The sequence below is a fragment of the Terrapene carolina genome, unplaced genomic scaffold, assembly GCF_002925995.2.
Source record: "Terrapene carolina triunguis isolate 2854851 unplaced genomic scaffold, T_m_triunguis-2.0 Scaffold714, whole genome shotgun sequence".
NCBI classification, from domain to species: Eukaryota; Metazoa; Chordata; order Testudines; family Emydidae; genus Terrapene; species Terrapene triunguis.
In genome coordinates this window covers 19,666,130-19,681,032 of record NW_020665065.1, presented here as the reverse complement: position 1 = coordinate 19,681,032, position 14,903 = coordinate 19,666,130, and the positions used below count along the sequence as shown (strand labels likewise).

At 48.2% G+C, this 14,903-nt stretch overlaps 1 protein-coding gene across 1 annotated transcript in view; it reads left to right on the top strand.

The window, feature by feature from the left end:
• CCDC30 (coiled-coil domain containing 30) overlaps positions 1-14,903 on the top strand; it is a 117,271-nt gene that overhangs the window by 55,373 nt on the left and 46,995 nt on the right. Inside the window, exons 8-11 of the mRNA XM_026660120.1 lie at positions 1,703-1,818; positions 5,499-5,606; positions 6,002-6,108; positions 8,007-8,199. Coding sequence (XP_026515905.1) covers positions 1,703-1,818; positions 5,499-5,606; positions 6,002-6,108; positions 8,007-8,199 — 524 coding nt within the window. The remainder of the gene's footprint in view (positions 1-1,702; positions 1,819-5,498; positions 5,607-6,001; positions 6,109-8,006; positions 8,200-14,903) is intronic.

Below are 14,903 nucleotides of genomic sequence, written 5' to 3'. Positions count from 1 at the left end.
AAAAAAAAAAAAAAAGAAGTAGAATGTCATTTTTAATTGCTGTGACTTTCACACATGAAAGTCATACGGTTTTGCTAATCATTGTCCTGGACCTGGCTGGGTACTTTGGGAAGTGTTTGCTTCTGATTGTCCTGACATTTTATTAACGGCTTGGTCTGTTTTATTTGCCCTCAAAGTATTTTTTTTTATAATGGGTAAGTAAAATAAATCCTGAGCTGTACCCCATTGTGCCACTTTGGCACAGGAAAAAAGTGAGAAAGCGAATAGATCTTCCTAGCTGATTCCCTTAGTGTCATTTATAAGGCTTGACATCACTGGCAATGTAGGGGCCTTAAAACTTTTACAGGTTTTGTGCCCCTGGAGGAACTGACTGACAATGGGAACAGTTAACTAACAATAGGAACATTAACAATGCTACTACGCAGGCAGGCTGCTACATTTCTGCCTCCGAGGCAGAGCCTTCCTCGTGCATAATAAAAAGACCTATCCTCCATGCCCCCGGCAGACTGCAGTAACAAGCAAGAGGGACAGAGTTTCTCTCGCTTGTTGGCAGGCACCCACGCCCAGCCCTGCCCCCGATGGTGATAAACGTCTCCCCTGCAGGCACATATGCCCAGCCCCCCTCCCCCCCAGTGATTTGTGTCTCTGAAGCTGCTCCAGGCACGCTGGAACAGATGCGCTACCTGGGCTGCCAGGGAAGAGGCGAGTGTCCCCCTGCTGATTTCTTTTGCATTTTTCGGTGCGCGGTGCACAGAAATATGCCGGCCATATGAATTCTGCACCCCCACAAGGTCAGGAGTATAGGCTAAATATCCACAACTCCAAAGTGATGCCAACTCTCCCACCCCCTCTACCCCAGACTACTCCCTGCAAACACACCAGGCTGCCCCCCTACCCTGACTTCTGCAACCATGGGGGACCTTCATTCATACACCTTGGCATTTCTTTCTGGGTTTAAAAAGTAGTCCAGCTAGTTCCAGAGAATGGAATATTCTCACAGCTTCACTAGGGGATAACCACGTCTAATTTTCAAACTATGGCTATTTCCTAGACATTTTACTGTTCTTGCCTTTTAAGAAAAATGGCCCCTTGCATACACCAATCTCCAAATCTACCTGGGTTTCAAATTGGTAGGTGTATTGTGATTTTGCTGGGTGGATAGAAGTGCACAGATTAATATTAGACACTTGGCAGAAATTTCTAAAAGGAGTCAGTTTTAAATCTAAAAAAGTAGTTGCTCAGTTTACTCAGTATTTTCAGAATATGTTCTGGTTGTCACTGAGACCTGTCCTTAAAGAGTTGAAAACATTTAGATTTTGTGTTGTGCTACCAGTGAGATCAAGCTCAGCCCTGACTAAGGAAAGGTGAACATGCTTCCATAATAAACCACACACTAGCAGATCTTGGACTGGAACCCTGATCCTAAAGCTCCAAAATCAGAAGCCTCTGCCATTTGAGCTAAGATAAAGAGAGCTCCTTGACCTGATTAATGGCTCCCTTATGCTTTGTGAACCAGCCACTACAGGACAGCATCACACACCCAAAGTTAGTATATTCCAGGGGTCCATACTCATGTGATGCCCTCCTGTGCCAAACCCTGAGCTCAGATGCACAGCAAGGGCCAGGGATAGGGCAGCCTTGAATCCACTGCCACCTGGCCATGTGTTGTCTAAGTGTTTTCCTGTCACTTGCTGGAGTTTAGATAGGACTGAGCTGCAGAAGGCCATGGAACACAACAACAGACTGGACAAGGAAATTCTAGCATTGCGCAGTCGGGTCCGATCGCTTGACTCTGAGAGAAAAGTGTTCCTAGAACTGGTAAGTCTCTGTCTCCACCTTATTTGGCGTGTAATTCACTCTCAGTCTGCCGTAGCACCGAGCTGGCCAGGCCTTGGCGTTTATTCAGTCACCCCATCCCATCTAGCCTTTCCTGCTGCTGTGCCCCGGCCTCGTTAATCTCGCCCAGAGTCAGAGTTCTCCCGTTTCCTGGTTAGTGTCCACTGAAGAAATCTGAACAACCAGAAACGTTCAGACTCTGGGTGTTTCTGTAAACAAATTTCTATGGCCTGTGACCATGAGCCTCAGGCCTGCTGGAAACATTGAGCACCCAGAGCTCCAAACGAAATTAGTGGAGCTGGAGTGACTCAGGTTGGGCACCCGAAAATGAAGCACTGAAATCCCATCCCTCTCCTATTGACTGCAACGGGGGCTAAGCCTAAACTTACCTTTAGGCCCATGCTTATATGCTTTGCTGAGTGGGGATGGCATTGCTCATGTGCTTAAGTTTAAGGATGTGCTTCAGTGCTTGACTGAACTGGGACCTTAACATGCATGTCGTGTTATTGTGCCCCTTTGCCATGTGATCCAGGCCTGTCCTTAGCATTATTTACCACCCGAATAACGAGCAAATGTTATCAGCATTGATTTTATATTTTCTTTGGGGTCATTCATAAAGATATTGAATAGTGTTGGGACTGATCCTGTGAGGCCCTATCAGCAGGAAGCAGTGTCTCCCGCCTAGCGGTTAGATTCCAAGGCAGCAGTTACACCCAATGGTTCACCTCTGGCGGAAATCTCACCTAGTGGGGGTCGCTCTTGAAGGCAGCAACCCCACCTAGTGGATTCAGTTCACGGGCGGCAGCCCCACCTAGTGGGTTCAGTTCTCAGTGGGGGAGGGGAACCTGGGCCCTCCCACTCCGCAGGGTTCCGACCTAGGGCCCTGGGAGGCTGGTTTGGCTTTGCTCACCCCATGGTTTCTTGCATCAGTCTCCAGAGAGCTTCCCTGGGTCACTTCCTACCTCCTTTTACATCCCAGCTGGCCGCCAGCCATCCCTGGGGAGCACTGCCTTCCGGGCTTCCTGATCTGGTCCCAGCGTCCGGTGCTGCAGCTCCTTGTTCCTTGGCTTGGTGTCAGATCCAGCCATGTCTCCCCTGGAGCTCCCAGAGCACATCTTTTCCCCTGGCCTGCCAGTCCTGACTGAGCTGTTTGGCTGCCTTTTAAACCCCACCTCCAATCTGAGCATGCTTGGCACGGGTGGAAAGGCGGAACCTCCTGAGACCAGACTTGCTCCTTAACCCCTTCCTGTCCAGTGAGGGGTTTATACATGGTTCTGTGGTTCTTGGACCCCCCCCCCCCCATCTCTCAAGAAAAAATTGGTGTTTTTGTGATCCTTCCCTGTTCAGTGAAAGATTTCTAAGCTGTACGGCTGCAAGGAGAGGTACCACTGCAGTTGGTGTCAAGTATCAGGGGGTAGCCGTGTTAGTCTGTATCTACACAAACAACAAGGAGTCTGGTGGCACCTTAAAGACTAACAGATTTATTTGGGCATAAGCTTTCGTGAGTAAAAACCTCACTTCTTCGGATGCATAGAGTGAAAGTTGGTATTTGTCATGGTGTCCAGCCACCATAGCGGCACATGGTCAGTCACTAGCTGACAGGCATTCCCCAACTAGTAATTCTTAAAGCCTCCACAGCCCATTTCACTGCTAGGGCCTCCTTCTCAATAACCGAGTAGGTGGTTTCTCATGGGAACAACTTCCTGCTGAGGGACACTATGGGGATATTCTTCCCCATCAGTGTCTTTGGATAGCACTGTGCCCAGACCCACTTTGGAGGCCTCTGTTTGGAGTGTAAACTTCTTGGTGAAGTCAGAGTGGATGAGCACAGATTCTCGGCTCAGTTGCTCCTTTAGCTCCTGCAAGGCCCTCACAAGCCACTGACCATGGGACCTTCCTTGGGCTGGTGATCTTTACCAGGTCTGTCATGGGCATCACAATGGTAGCAAAGTTGGATATGAAGGGCAGGTAGTACCCACGAGGCCGAGGAGCGATCTGCCTGGCATTTTGTCGTGGGGGAGTGTAACAGGGCATAGCAGGGCCCCCCTTGGTCCCACCTCTGCTCTGTTCCAAAAATCACTCAGAGACCTTCTGGCTCAGCAGTCACCGGTGCGGTTTATTTATACAGTACAAACCCACCACCTCTCACCACATATCACTGGGGGTTCCAGCCTTAAGGGCTTCTCTTCTTCCACCCAGGAGGGGAGAGCTACCCCTCTCCTTCCACTCTCTGAACAGAACAAGAAGCAATGGTCTCAAGTTGCAGTAGGGGCCGCAACCCCGCCCCCCCCCCCCGTCCACCTTGCCGAACAGAACTGTCGGTACTTCTCGGAAAACAGCCCCACCCAATCCAGGACGGCCTCCTTAATCGCGTCATAGTTCCTGGCCTGTGCTTCGCTCAGGGCCATGTAGGCCACTTGAACTTCTCCGGTGAGGTAGGGAGCGAGCGTCAGGACCCAGGTTGCCCTATCCCATCCAAACCCAATGGTTATCCGCTCGAACATGCAGAGGAACACGTCTGGGTCATCTGCGGGGCCCATTTTACATAGTTCTAGACCAGGTGCCCATGGGCCATCCCCCGCATGGGACTCACCATCCTGTGCAAGAGCTGCTGTTGTTGGACACTGGTCTGTTCCCACTATTATTATTATTTATTATATTTTATTATGTATTAACAGGAAAATAGCTCCTTAGGCTCAGATAGGAATTGTGCAGAATAGCAGGATTGTTTGTGTACTACCAGAATTCCTAGATCAATTTTATGCTGAAACTCACATGCCAGATGGACACATTCAAATGAATCCATCCTTGGTGTGGCATCTCCTACCTTTTGAGGTAACCTGCAAAGAGCACAGTTATATCCCTCTCCCTTAGATCACATTGAAGCAAATATCTAGCTGTTCAACCAGATCTTGGGAACACATTCTACAAAATATGCTCTGGCTCAATCGCAAGATATGGGCATGATGCAGGAATGACTGGGTGAAATTCTCTGGCCTGTGAGATCCCTTCTGGTCTTAAAACTCTATGAATTAGTGCAAGGCTTGGAACCAAATCCAGGCCTAAATCACAGATGGTGGCTTTCCTGCTGTTCATTAAGCAGTATGAGCTGAAGGTTTGGGTCACTTCTTCCAGTTGCTCCATTAGGCCCCTGAAAAAGGGCCTCAGAGGACACCAGTGGGACAGATAATAAAAGTTGGCCATTTTCTCTCAACATACCAGGATCAACCAGCCCATTGCTAAAGAATCTGAGTTGCGCTCCCTAGAACCAGATAACTGCTACTGCCGCACACCCCCTCAGTCTGCCAGGTCCCCTGGTCCCCAGTGTGCCTTGTTGCTCCACCTCTTATCCACTATTTTGATTTAATCTTCAACCTGCTGCAGTGAGAATTGCTGTCATGATTTCCTAGGAATTTGAGAAAACATTTTTACTTGTATGTTGAAGATTTTGGACTATTTATTTCAATTGGTGTGGTATTAGCTTAGAATATTTTTGATTAAAACAGTGTTCTTAATTTTGCATAATGTGCTTTTCAGACCCTTGTTATGGATAATTATTTGGGCTGTTCTCCTTTTCCTGATTTGCTGCGAATGGTAAAGTGGCTTCAGATGGCCAGACAAAGGTACCATGAAAATACAAGGGCCTGTTTTTGCCTTTAAAGGTTGAAAAGCTCAAAGAAGAGATTTGTGAGTATCAAAAGAATGAGAAACCGGGACTTGTATTGCCTGGAATGGATGAAACAGAAGAAAATGCATGTTGCTCACTGCAGGTATTTTCAACAGCTGATTTTCAGGTTTCTGTTTGAGAAATTGTTTAAAATTTATTCTTCTCTTAAGTCATAAAACACGAATAAGAATATAGCACAACTGTGCTCTCATTCTAATTAGGCAAATTTTGTGTATTTCCGTTCTAGAATGTGAGAGTCTCTCGGTGATATGGAGACATATGACTTCAGGACATATGGGGCTTAGGAATGCATTTAAAGTTAAGAACAAATCTCAAGTAGTGTAAACTGATTGGCTCCATTACACTCCTAGTGGGATTCTGCTTCCTCTCTAATGTATATAAGTTACATACATTAGGATGCTCTTGGGTTCAGCCATTTCCAAGATTTCTCTTTTATGTTTTTCTTAAATCTCTGCTGACTTTAAATATATTCTTTAGATGCAGGATAAAAAGGATCCAGCGAGGTTTGAAGAAGAGTGTGCTATAGACAACACTGACTCAGGTCAGGAAAGAAGAGAGCAGAATAACGAGACTGTTCATAAAAGGTGAATGATGCGGAAAGCCCAGGGGAATGGCTCAGTCATTGTAGTTTTAACCAAATTCAAACTGAAAACACAAGTGAATCTGATTCATGTTCGCTTCAAAATTTCCATCTTGACAATGAGAATTGTCCTTTCAGTTGTTACCTCCTATTGTCCTTCCTCAGTCGCTTCCATATAGCCCAGTCCAAGAACCCACTTGTTTTCCCAGGGGCAGATTTCCCTTCTTGCAATGTTAATGTCACTGGTGTGGGAGCATTTACTGAGTGCTTTAAAAGACCTTTTAATGTTAGCTTTGTTCATTTGTTCATAAATCATAAACACTGGAGGTAATAAAGCTCTCAGCTGGCCCCTAGCCCCCAGGGTTGCAGGAGATTTCCCTCCAACATGTTCTCCATGGCTTTCTCCAGCCTCATGTTACATTTCTTAAGCAATGGGGCTTGCAGCACATCCTTTGGAAAATGACTCGATAGTCTGATACATTTGGCTGTTAGGAGGGTTTTCCCTGATATCCAGCCTACATTTTCCTTCTGCATCCCAAAGTCATGCTGCTTTCTTGTCGTTTATTTGTTTGCTACCATATTGTGTTGCAAACTCCTAGCAAGGCCTTTTGCTTTTTAAGTTAAACCCCCAGCAGGGCCGGCTCTACTGTTTTTGCCGCCCCAAGCAGCGCGCTGAATTGTCGCCATGGACGGCGGGGACAGTCCATGTGCCCTTAGGGCGGCACGCGCGTTTCCGCAGCGGCGGCAATTGGGCGGCAGCTTCTGTCTTCAGCCAGAAGACAGAAGCCGCCGAATTGCCGCCTCAGGCAGCTGAACATAGAAGCTGCCGCGGAAACACACGTGCCGCCCTAACGGCACATGGACTGCCCCCGCCGTCCGCGGCGGCAATTCGGCGCGCTGCTTGGGGCGCCAAAAACACACGGACAGCCACCCCTTGCAGATTGCTGCCCCAAGCACCTGCTTCGAACGCTGGTGCTTGAAGCCGGCCCTGACCCCCAGACTGGGGTCTTCTGGAGCAGTACTTCTCAAAGTCGGGCAGCCGCTTGTTCAGGGAAAGCCATTGGCAGTCCGGGCCAGTTTGTTTACCTGCCGCATCCGCAGGTTTGGCCGATTGTGGCTCCCACTGGCCGCGGTTCCCCCCTCTAGGCCAATGGGGGCTGCGGGAAGCGGCACAGGCCGAGGGATGTGCTGGCTGCCCTTCCTGCAGCCCCCATTGGCCTGGAGCGGTGAACTGCCAGTGGGAGCCGCGATCGGCCGAACCTGCGGACGCGGCAGGTAAACAAACTGGCCCGGCCCACCAGGGGCTTTCCCTGCACAAGCGGCGGACCAGCTTTGAGAAGCACTGTTCTAGAGGGTCAAAGCTTCATTTCTCCCGACCCTGCCACCGCAGCTGCTAAGAGAGGAGGGGGGCCTGCTGCCTGTCCCACCTCGTCTGCTCCTCTTTGGATGCATCAGGGAAAGGAGGGTCCTGGCTTGTCTCCATCACTCTTTGGGCAGCTGAATGGCCTGCTGCTGCCACTGCTGCCCCCACCTGGCCAGTGGGTCCTTGCCACCCCCACCAGTACAGAGGGCTCTGTGTGAGTAGCCAAGCAGGGGATGGGGCTGAGGTGCAGCAGGGGATGGCTAAGGTGGGTCATGTTGGGGATGAGACTGCAATGGGGTTATCAGAGTCCCAGGTTACCTGAGTCCAAACCTGCAATCACCTAGGACAGACATGGCTCATCTCTGGAGTTTATAAAATACTTCTGGAGATCCTGTGTGCTTTCCTGTGTCCTCTCCCCAAACCCCCATCCAGTGGCTGGCCTCTGCCAGGTGGATGAAGGATTGTAATGGCTTTGGTTGTGTGATTATACGTTAATTTAGCAATTATAGCACCAGTGATCCTTTGTCATTGGTGTCTAGGTGCCGAAAGGTAATAGACGACATCGAGGGCAGGAATTTTCAGCTCCTGCACAAGCTACAGAAGCTGCAGCGGGAACACGAGGATTTGGTTGAACGTAATGAAGAGTTAGAATCGATTCTGGGAGAGACTCAGAACCAAACCAGAGAAGAGAGAGAACATCTTGAGGGTGAGATCGAAGGACTTCACAGGAAAGTAAGTCAGAATTAAAGAGCACCAGATATTTCTTTTTAACTTTTATCTCCTTTTGGCTCTATACACCTCTACCCCGATATAACGCGACCCGATATAACACGAATTTGAATATAACGCGGTAAAGCAGCGCTGCGGGGGGGGGAGGGGGCGGGGCTGCGCACTCCGGCAGATCAAAGCAAGTTCGATATAACGCGGTTTCACCTATAATGCGTTAAGATTTTTTGGCTCCCGAGGACAGCGTTATATCGGGGTAGAGGTGTACAATGACAAATCAAATCAAACAATATTTTGTACAACACTGCATGTTGCTGTGCTGTTTGGTTCAGTAGATATACAACTAGCAACATCCACCAAACCCAGAAATCTGGGAGAAGAGATGGAAAAATCAAACAGTTAATTAATGACACTCGTGTTTTGGAAGTAAGGATTCCTATGCACACGGCAGTGTCGTCTTTCTCACAGTCAGAGGCCATTTAAAATGGCTTCCAGTAATACTGAAAAACGGCAGAATCACTGACAAAGAAATTAGCTTCTGAATCATTGGGAATCGGGCAGGGGTTCCTTTGGTAACTGTTTCCTTCTGGGGCTGTGTTACTGCTCAGATGGCCTGAGCCAAGGGTGCATCAGGTTTGGGGATTGTCTTTTTGGAAAGCCAGTGAGGAGAGTCAAGTAGTCGCAGTAATAGTGGGGTGTGTAACTGGACATCTGGCATGTCTCAGTAGTAGCAGCCGTGCTGACCTGCCTCAGGGAGGGGCTGCAGCTGTGTTGTGCCGGTGGACAGAGGACTGGCATGTGGGATGGCAGGGTTGGGGGGAGTGGAGAGGCAGGCATGGGTGTGAGAGCAGGAGGCGGGCTAAAAGCGATGCTGCAGAATTAGTGCAGGAGAGCCAGTGTGTGAGGAAAGCAAAGGCGGCAGTGGAATGGGAGTGCTGCAACTCTCTGACCTCTGAGATGGCCCCACTTTAGAGGTACTTCAGAAGTAAGGGGTAATGAATATAGGAGGGCGGTGCCTACGTTTTAGAGCAACTGGACACTCGCTGAGTAGATCCAGCCCTGGTTCCTCCAGTTCTAATGGAGTTAGAGATATCCAGATAGTAGAATCCACTCTATGTGTTAGCCAGCAGATGCTCATGATCAGAGGATATGCATCTGCTGTGAACAGATATTTAAGGGGGGGGCTAAATATAATGCCAAAGGAAATTATAACCAGAGCTGTCAGTGATACCGAAGGCTGAGGTTGCTGTCCCATTAGGAAGCTGACTTTAGACATTGATTACTTCCTCAGCAGTTTTTCTTTGGCTCTGAAATTTGTCATACTTCGTCTCAGCCCAAAGACAGTTTTTTCAGTAAATTTGCAAGAAAACCTGCCCAGCTGTTTTTGAATTTTGTGACTGTTTTTTTTAAAAAAGGTCCCCCGATTGCTGCAGCAGATCCTCACTAGCAAGTATGAGCAAGCCCACGCTCCTAGTACAAGGCAGGTGGGGGGGCTCCAGAGCTCAAAGTTCTGAGCCATTAGCTCCAAGAGGGGCAGACTTCTGCACCTACAGTCTAGGTATAGCACACCTGGTTCCTCCACATGTCGTCATCTTGTTCTCCTGTATAGAGCCACCTACTGCGGTGTGCAAGTCTGGAACCGTCTGGATAGCAGCTAGGGTCAGTTATTGCTGTTTATTGCAGGGTTTTGCCTCCATTTCCGGGTGCGTTCAGACTCATCACTGGGATGTTGATATTCTCCAATGGCTAGAACCAGTAAGAAGATTGGCTTTAAGTGCTGCCCTTTATATGGACCCAGATCAGCATGTTCCATCCCTTACTTGTCTGTCAGGGGCATTCCCTGAGGTTGTGTTTGATTTGTGCAGCCTTCATTCTTCAGGCCTGCAAAGCCAGAGGAAGCCGTCTCCAGCTCTTCCTTTTAGAATAAGCTCTTGAGGCTCCATTGGTCGAATCTAACATCGAGGGTCTGGCTAAGTTATCCTCTAAAGACTTTCCAGCTACCTTGGCCACAGTCAATGAATGGTCCCCAGTTCAGATCTAAGGAGAGTTCCTCAAGTCTGAGATCTGCCTTGCAGTCTAGAGAAGTCAGAGGAAACCTCAGCCTCATGGGCTCAAGAAGCAGCAGTAATAGTTCACTCGTGTCAATAAGGCTTAAGTGAGGCCTGGCTCTGGGGCTGGCTTGGCACTGTCAGGGCCTTGCAATCGAGCATTGCAGGTGCAGGTAGTGTTTTCTCCAGGTCTGACTAGGCTTTTCTCTTCCGCCTTTTCCCTCTTCCATTATTTGAACAGGGAGCCTATGGCCCTCCTGAGGCTTCTGAAAAACTACTCTGGGTTCCTGTATCTTGAATCCAAGGACATTTAGATTCACTCTCACTGCCATGCGATATCACTCAGAATGTCCTTGGATCCTAAGACCCCAACACTTCTGTTTCTAGGAATGTTTGATTTTATTTTGATTCTGCGTGCACCTACCTTGAACTCTTGGGGCCATATTCTCAGTTACAGCAAGGCCCCATCACATGGCTCTGGCCTTAACGTAGGTGCGATTGTAACCATAGCAATGAAGTGAAGCCATCAATGTCTCCTCCCATTCTTCTCACCATCCCAAGAAAAGCCTTGGAGAACAAGTGAGTTTTATAGCATGTCCTTTAGGTCACCAGATTGTAGCTTGGCTCAACCCATGTAGGGACATGAGTTCTGGAGATCAGGACCCCTCACCAAGAACACCGTGGCACAAGCCCTTCCCAGGTCCTCCCAGAGGCTGACAGCATGAGCTCACAACTGCCGGGGTGTCGCATCAGGAGGGAGGCAGTTGCTCAAGCCGAGAAGACTTGGATCATTTAGGGATTTCTAAGCCAAAAACAACATGAAGCCGCACTCAGAAATGTGTGCTCTGGGTGAAACACCATTTAGTACACAAGTTGCCCCACTGTGCTCTAGATGCAATTTCTACATGGTCTGAAGGTGTAGTCCCAGGTAGAGTACATTATAGTCATCTTGCCTAGAGGAATGGGTGGACCAAGGTGAGGTCCCACATCTGAAAGAAACAGACACAGCCTCCTTGCCAAGGGTAGATGGTAAGAAATATTCTTGGGAACTGCTGCAAATAGGTTTCCACAAGACCCCCATCTTGCAAAACTTAGAAACAAATATTGGGAGCTCCCAGTCCCTTGGAGATACTGGAATCATTTCTGTTCTTTCATCTGAGTCTTTCTCCCAATCTCTAGACATTATCTCAATTTGAAATGGACTGAGTGTCAGCCAGCCTAGCCCTCATCCAGGCCCCAGTCTCCATTTAGATACTGGGTAAATCAACCCACCACAACCCACAGAGGCAAAGAGATCGAAATATGCAGCTGGTTATCATCATAATGAGTCATGTTTCCTCGCTCGCCCCCAACTGCCCCATACACATGTTGAACAAGAAGAGCATCAGACCAGAACCGCATGACACCATGCAGGAGAAGAGCAACTGCCCAATACCATCCTCTGGGAACTCTTGGTGCTTCACAAAATGTAAGATAACCATATCTGGTACAAAAATGCTAATAAGACACATTAATTACATAACCTTATGAAATTCCAACTCAATCTATAACATCCAGTTTAAACTCATGTCACGTCACAAATCTGAGGCACCTTACCACCTGCTAATCTTCGTGCAGAAAGGTAATACTCCAAGAAGAGGAGTTTCTTGCTGTTAACTTGTTCTTGTTGGTATAGATCCTTGTGTCCCATACACCTTCCTCTGTTCTTCTCAGTCTTTTCTCATGGGTTCTGATTAAGGAACTAGGGATGATACTCCAACTGCTGACTGACTAATCTCAGTACGATGGCAACTCCCCCAACCAAGTAGGAGATGATGTTAGGAAGGGAAAAGAAGCACATTCCAGGACTGCTGGCACTAGAAGAGAAAGTGGAGTATTAGGGGTGTCCCGTTAGGCATTTGATATAGAATGCTGGGCCCAGACATAAAGGGCACGTACTCCTTAGCGACCAAACTGTCGTGGAACATTCTAGGTACTCGCAAGACCAGACATGTGACTCCGTAAGTGGGCATCTGCAAGGAAAAAATCAATGAAGGAGAACATGAAGGGTAGGTGACTTACGTCACAGAGCTGATAAGTGGGAGACCTCGAATCAGAAACAAGGTACTTGGGCTTGTAAGATTCTGTCTGACCCACCACAGTGCTGGGCAGGCAAGTCGTTGAGCCTTTGAGCTTTCCTATCTGTAAAATGGCCTAAAAATAATACTTTGCCCTTTTGTAGCACTTACTCATTGGCAGCTTTCAAAGCAGCCCCATTTTACAGGTGGTGGAACCTGTGCATGGATTTGGAACCCTGTTTTTAGTGAGGCACAGTGGATAAAGACATGGCTCCATCACATCAGAGATCTGGCCTGTGCTCCCAGCCCTGCTGCAAACCTCCTCAATCTGATGACTGCTCAGAACCTGATTTGTCAAGCATGGATAACTGTCAAATCCAAACCTACCTCCTCTATAGCAAAGCTGGGTGCTGTTCTCAGTGAGTGCTACTGTTGGTGCTGAATTTCAATTAACTCCCAGGCCTTCCGGCTATAGGGCTGTTCAAAAACCAAGCCATTTCCTTGGCTCTTCATCTAGAAGCCAAGAAGACCTTTTGGTGGCCAGCCCCGGGACCAGCATGAGAGGTCTCTCAAGAAGACAGTGCCAATGCCATTGTGTCTCAGGTGGAGTCATCCAGAGATCTCATTGCAGCTCAAAATACCCTGTGTTCTGCTCCAGGGTACGCAGAGATCAAGAGTTACTGGTGGATGCTTCTCGCTTCTGTGGGGGCAGGCGGCTGTTTCACACCTTGCCCTGTTCCTATCAATCTTCTGAGCTTTAGAATAAGACAAAGCCCAGGATCATCATGATAACTCCATCCTGGGTCCATCAGGAGCGGTGCTGCTAGGACCTGTGGGCGGTGTCTAGATTTATTTTTCCAATAGTCCAAATCCCCATCCTCATATCCAGAATCCCTTCACCTGACAGCTTGGATCTTGGGTCCTTAATTCCTGATGACTTGCAGTTCTGCGCTGATGAGTTTAGGGTGGTTTGTAAGCCTTCCACCTGAATGTCTTTCCCTGTTTCCCTTTGTAGCTAGGAAACAGAATTGGGTGGTATATCCAGCTTCTGACTTAGTCATCCTTTACTTTAGTGGGAACTGCACGTGCTCAGCACCTCTGAAAATCAGGCCATTTATGTGGGTGCCTAACTATAGATTTAGGTGCCTACCTGTAGCACTTACGTTTGGACCTTGAGCCCATGGTTTTTGGTAAGCTCCCTTTGGGGAGTAGCCTACTATGTATTCAGTCACTGAAGGGAGAGTTGGCTATCACTTTTGTTTGGAGGGTAAAGTCGTACAAAAGGACAGTATCTAAGTAGTTGGGTTTCCATCTAAAGCAGTCGGTAGCTTTGCCAGTTCCCTTCTCCTTCCCCCAACCCTTTTCCTATACCAGCAGAAGGAAGGCAGCGTGGTCTGAGTCATAAGCTGTAGAGTCACAGATCTCCTTGAACCACCATTTACCGTGCAGCCAGCTCTTGCAATTTTCATCCTGAGTCTCATAATATCTGGAGTTTTTCTTAAAGCCCAAGATCCGGGAGTCCTGTGATTCTGTGGATCTCAGCTTTCATTAAAAAAAAAAGACGACGTTTCTAGTTCTGGTTGCAGAGAAAAGCTTGAAGGTGTGACCCCAAAAAGCTCAAAACCCAAAAGGCAAAGAAAAGGAACCTAAACTTTTTTTTTTTTAATCTCAATCTCATAACTTGTGATGGGCTGGCAGCACTGCCTTTATCAGAGAACACGGCTCCCTCAGCAGCTTCAGATACCCCTGTCTGTCTGGGACTTTCAACGTACTACACAGACATCCAGTGGCTGAATAGTACAACTGCAAGTCAATCTCCCTGTTTCGATTTATTACATCGTAATCACTTAAAACAGTCAATGGGATTTGCAGAGGCTCAGCAACTCTTAGGTGAATGCAGTAACTCCTCACTTAAAGTCATCCCGGTTAACGTTGTTTCGTTGTTACATTGCTGATCAATTAGGGAACATGCTCATTTAAAGTTGTGAAATGCTCCCTTCTAACGTTGTTTGGCAGCCGCCTGCTTTGTCCACTGCTTGCAGGGAGAGCAGCCCGGTGGAGTTAGCTGGTGGGGGCTTGGAACCAGGGTGGACCAACAGCCCCCCATCAGCTCCCCGCACCCCTAAGTTCCCTGTGCAGCAGCTGCCAGCAGGCTAGCAATTGCAGCTCTCCAGCAGGGAGGACACACCACAGAGGGAGCTTCCAGGCAGCAGCAGCTGCGGTCCGGTCTCAGCTTGCTGATCTAATTAACAAGGCAGTGTACTTCTGACCCCACTCTTCATACTTAAAGGGGAAATGCACATCTCTCTCTCTCACACACACACACACACACAGGGTGTGTGTCTCTGTCTCTGTCTGCCCCCCCTCCTTTCCTGCTGTCTTGTACAGTACAGTGTGAGAGTTAACCCTTGAGGGCTCAACCAATTGCTAGTTCATCATTTAGCAGTAAGGCATTCCCTGGAAATATCCCACCCTCTGACTCCTCCACCTCAACCAAGCTTCATAATCATCATCGCTGTGTACCAGTATTAAATGGTTTGTTTAAAACATATACTCTGTGTGTGTGTGTGTGTGTGTGTGTGTGTGTGTGTGTGTGTGTGTGTGT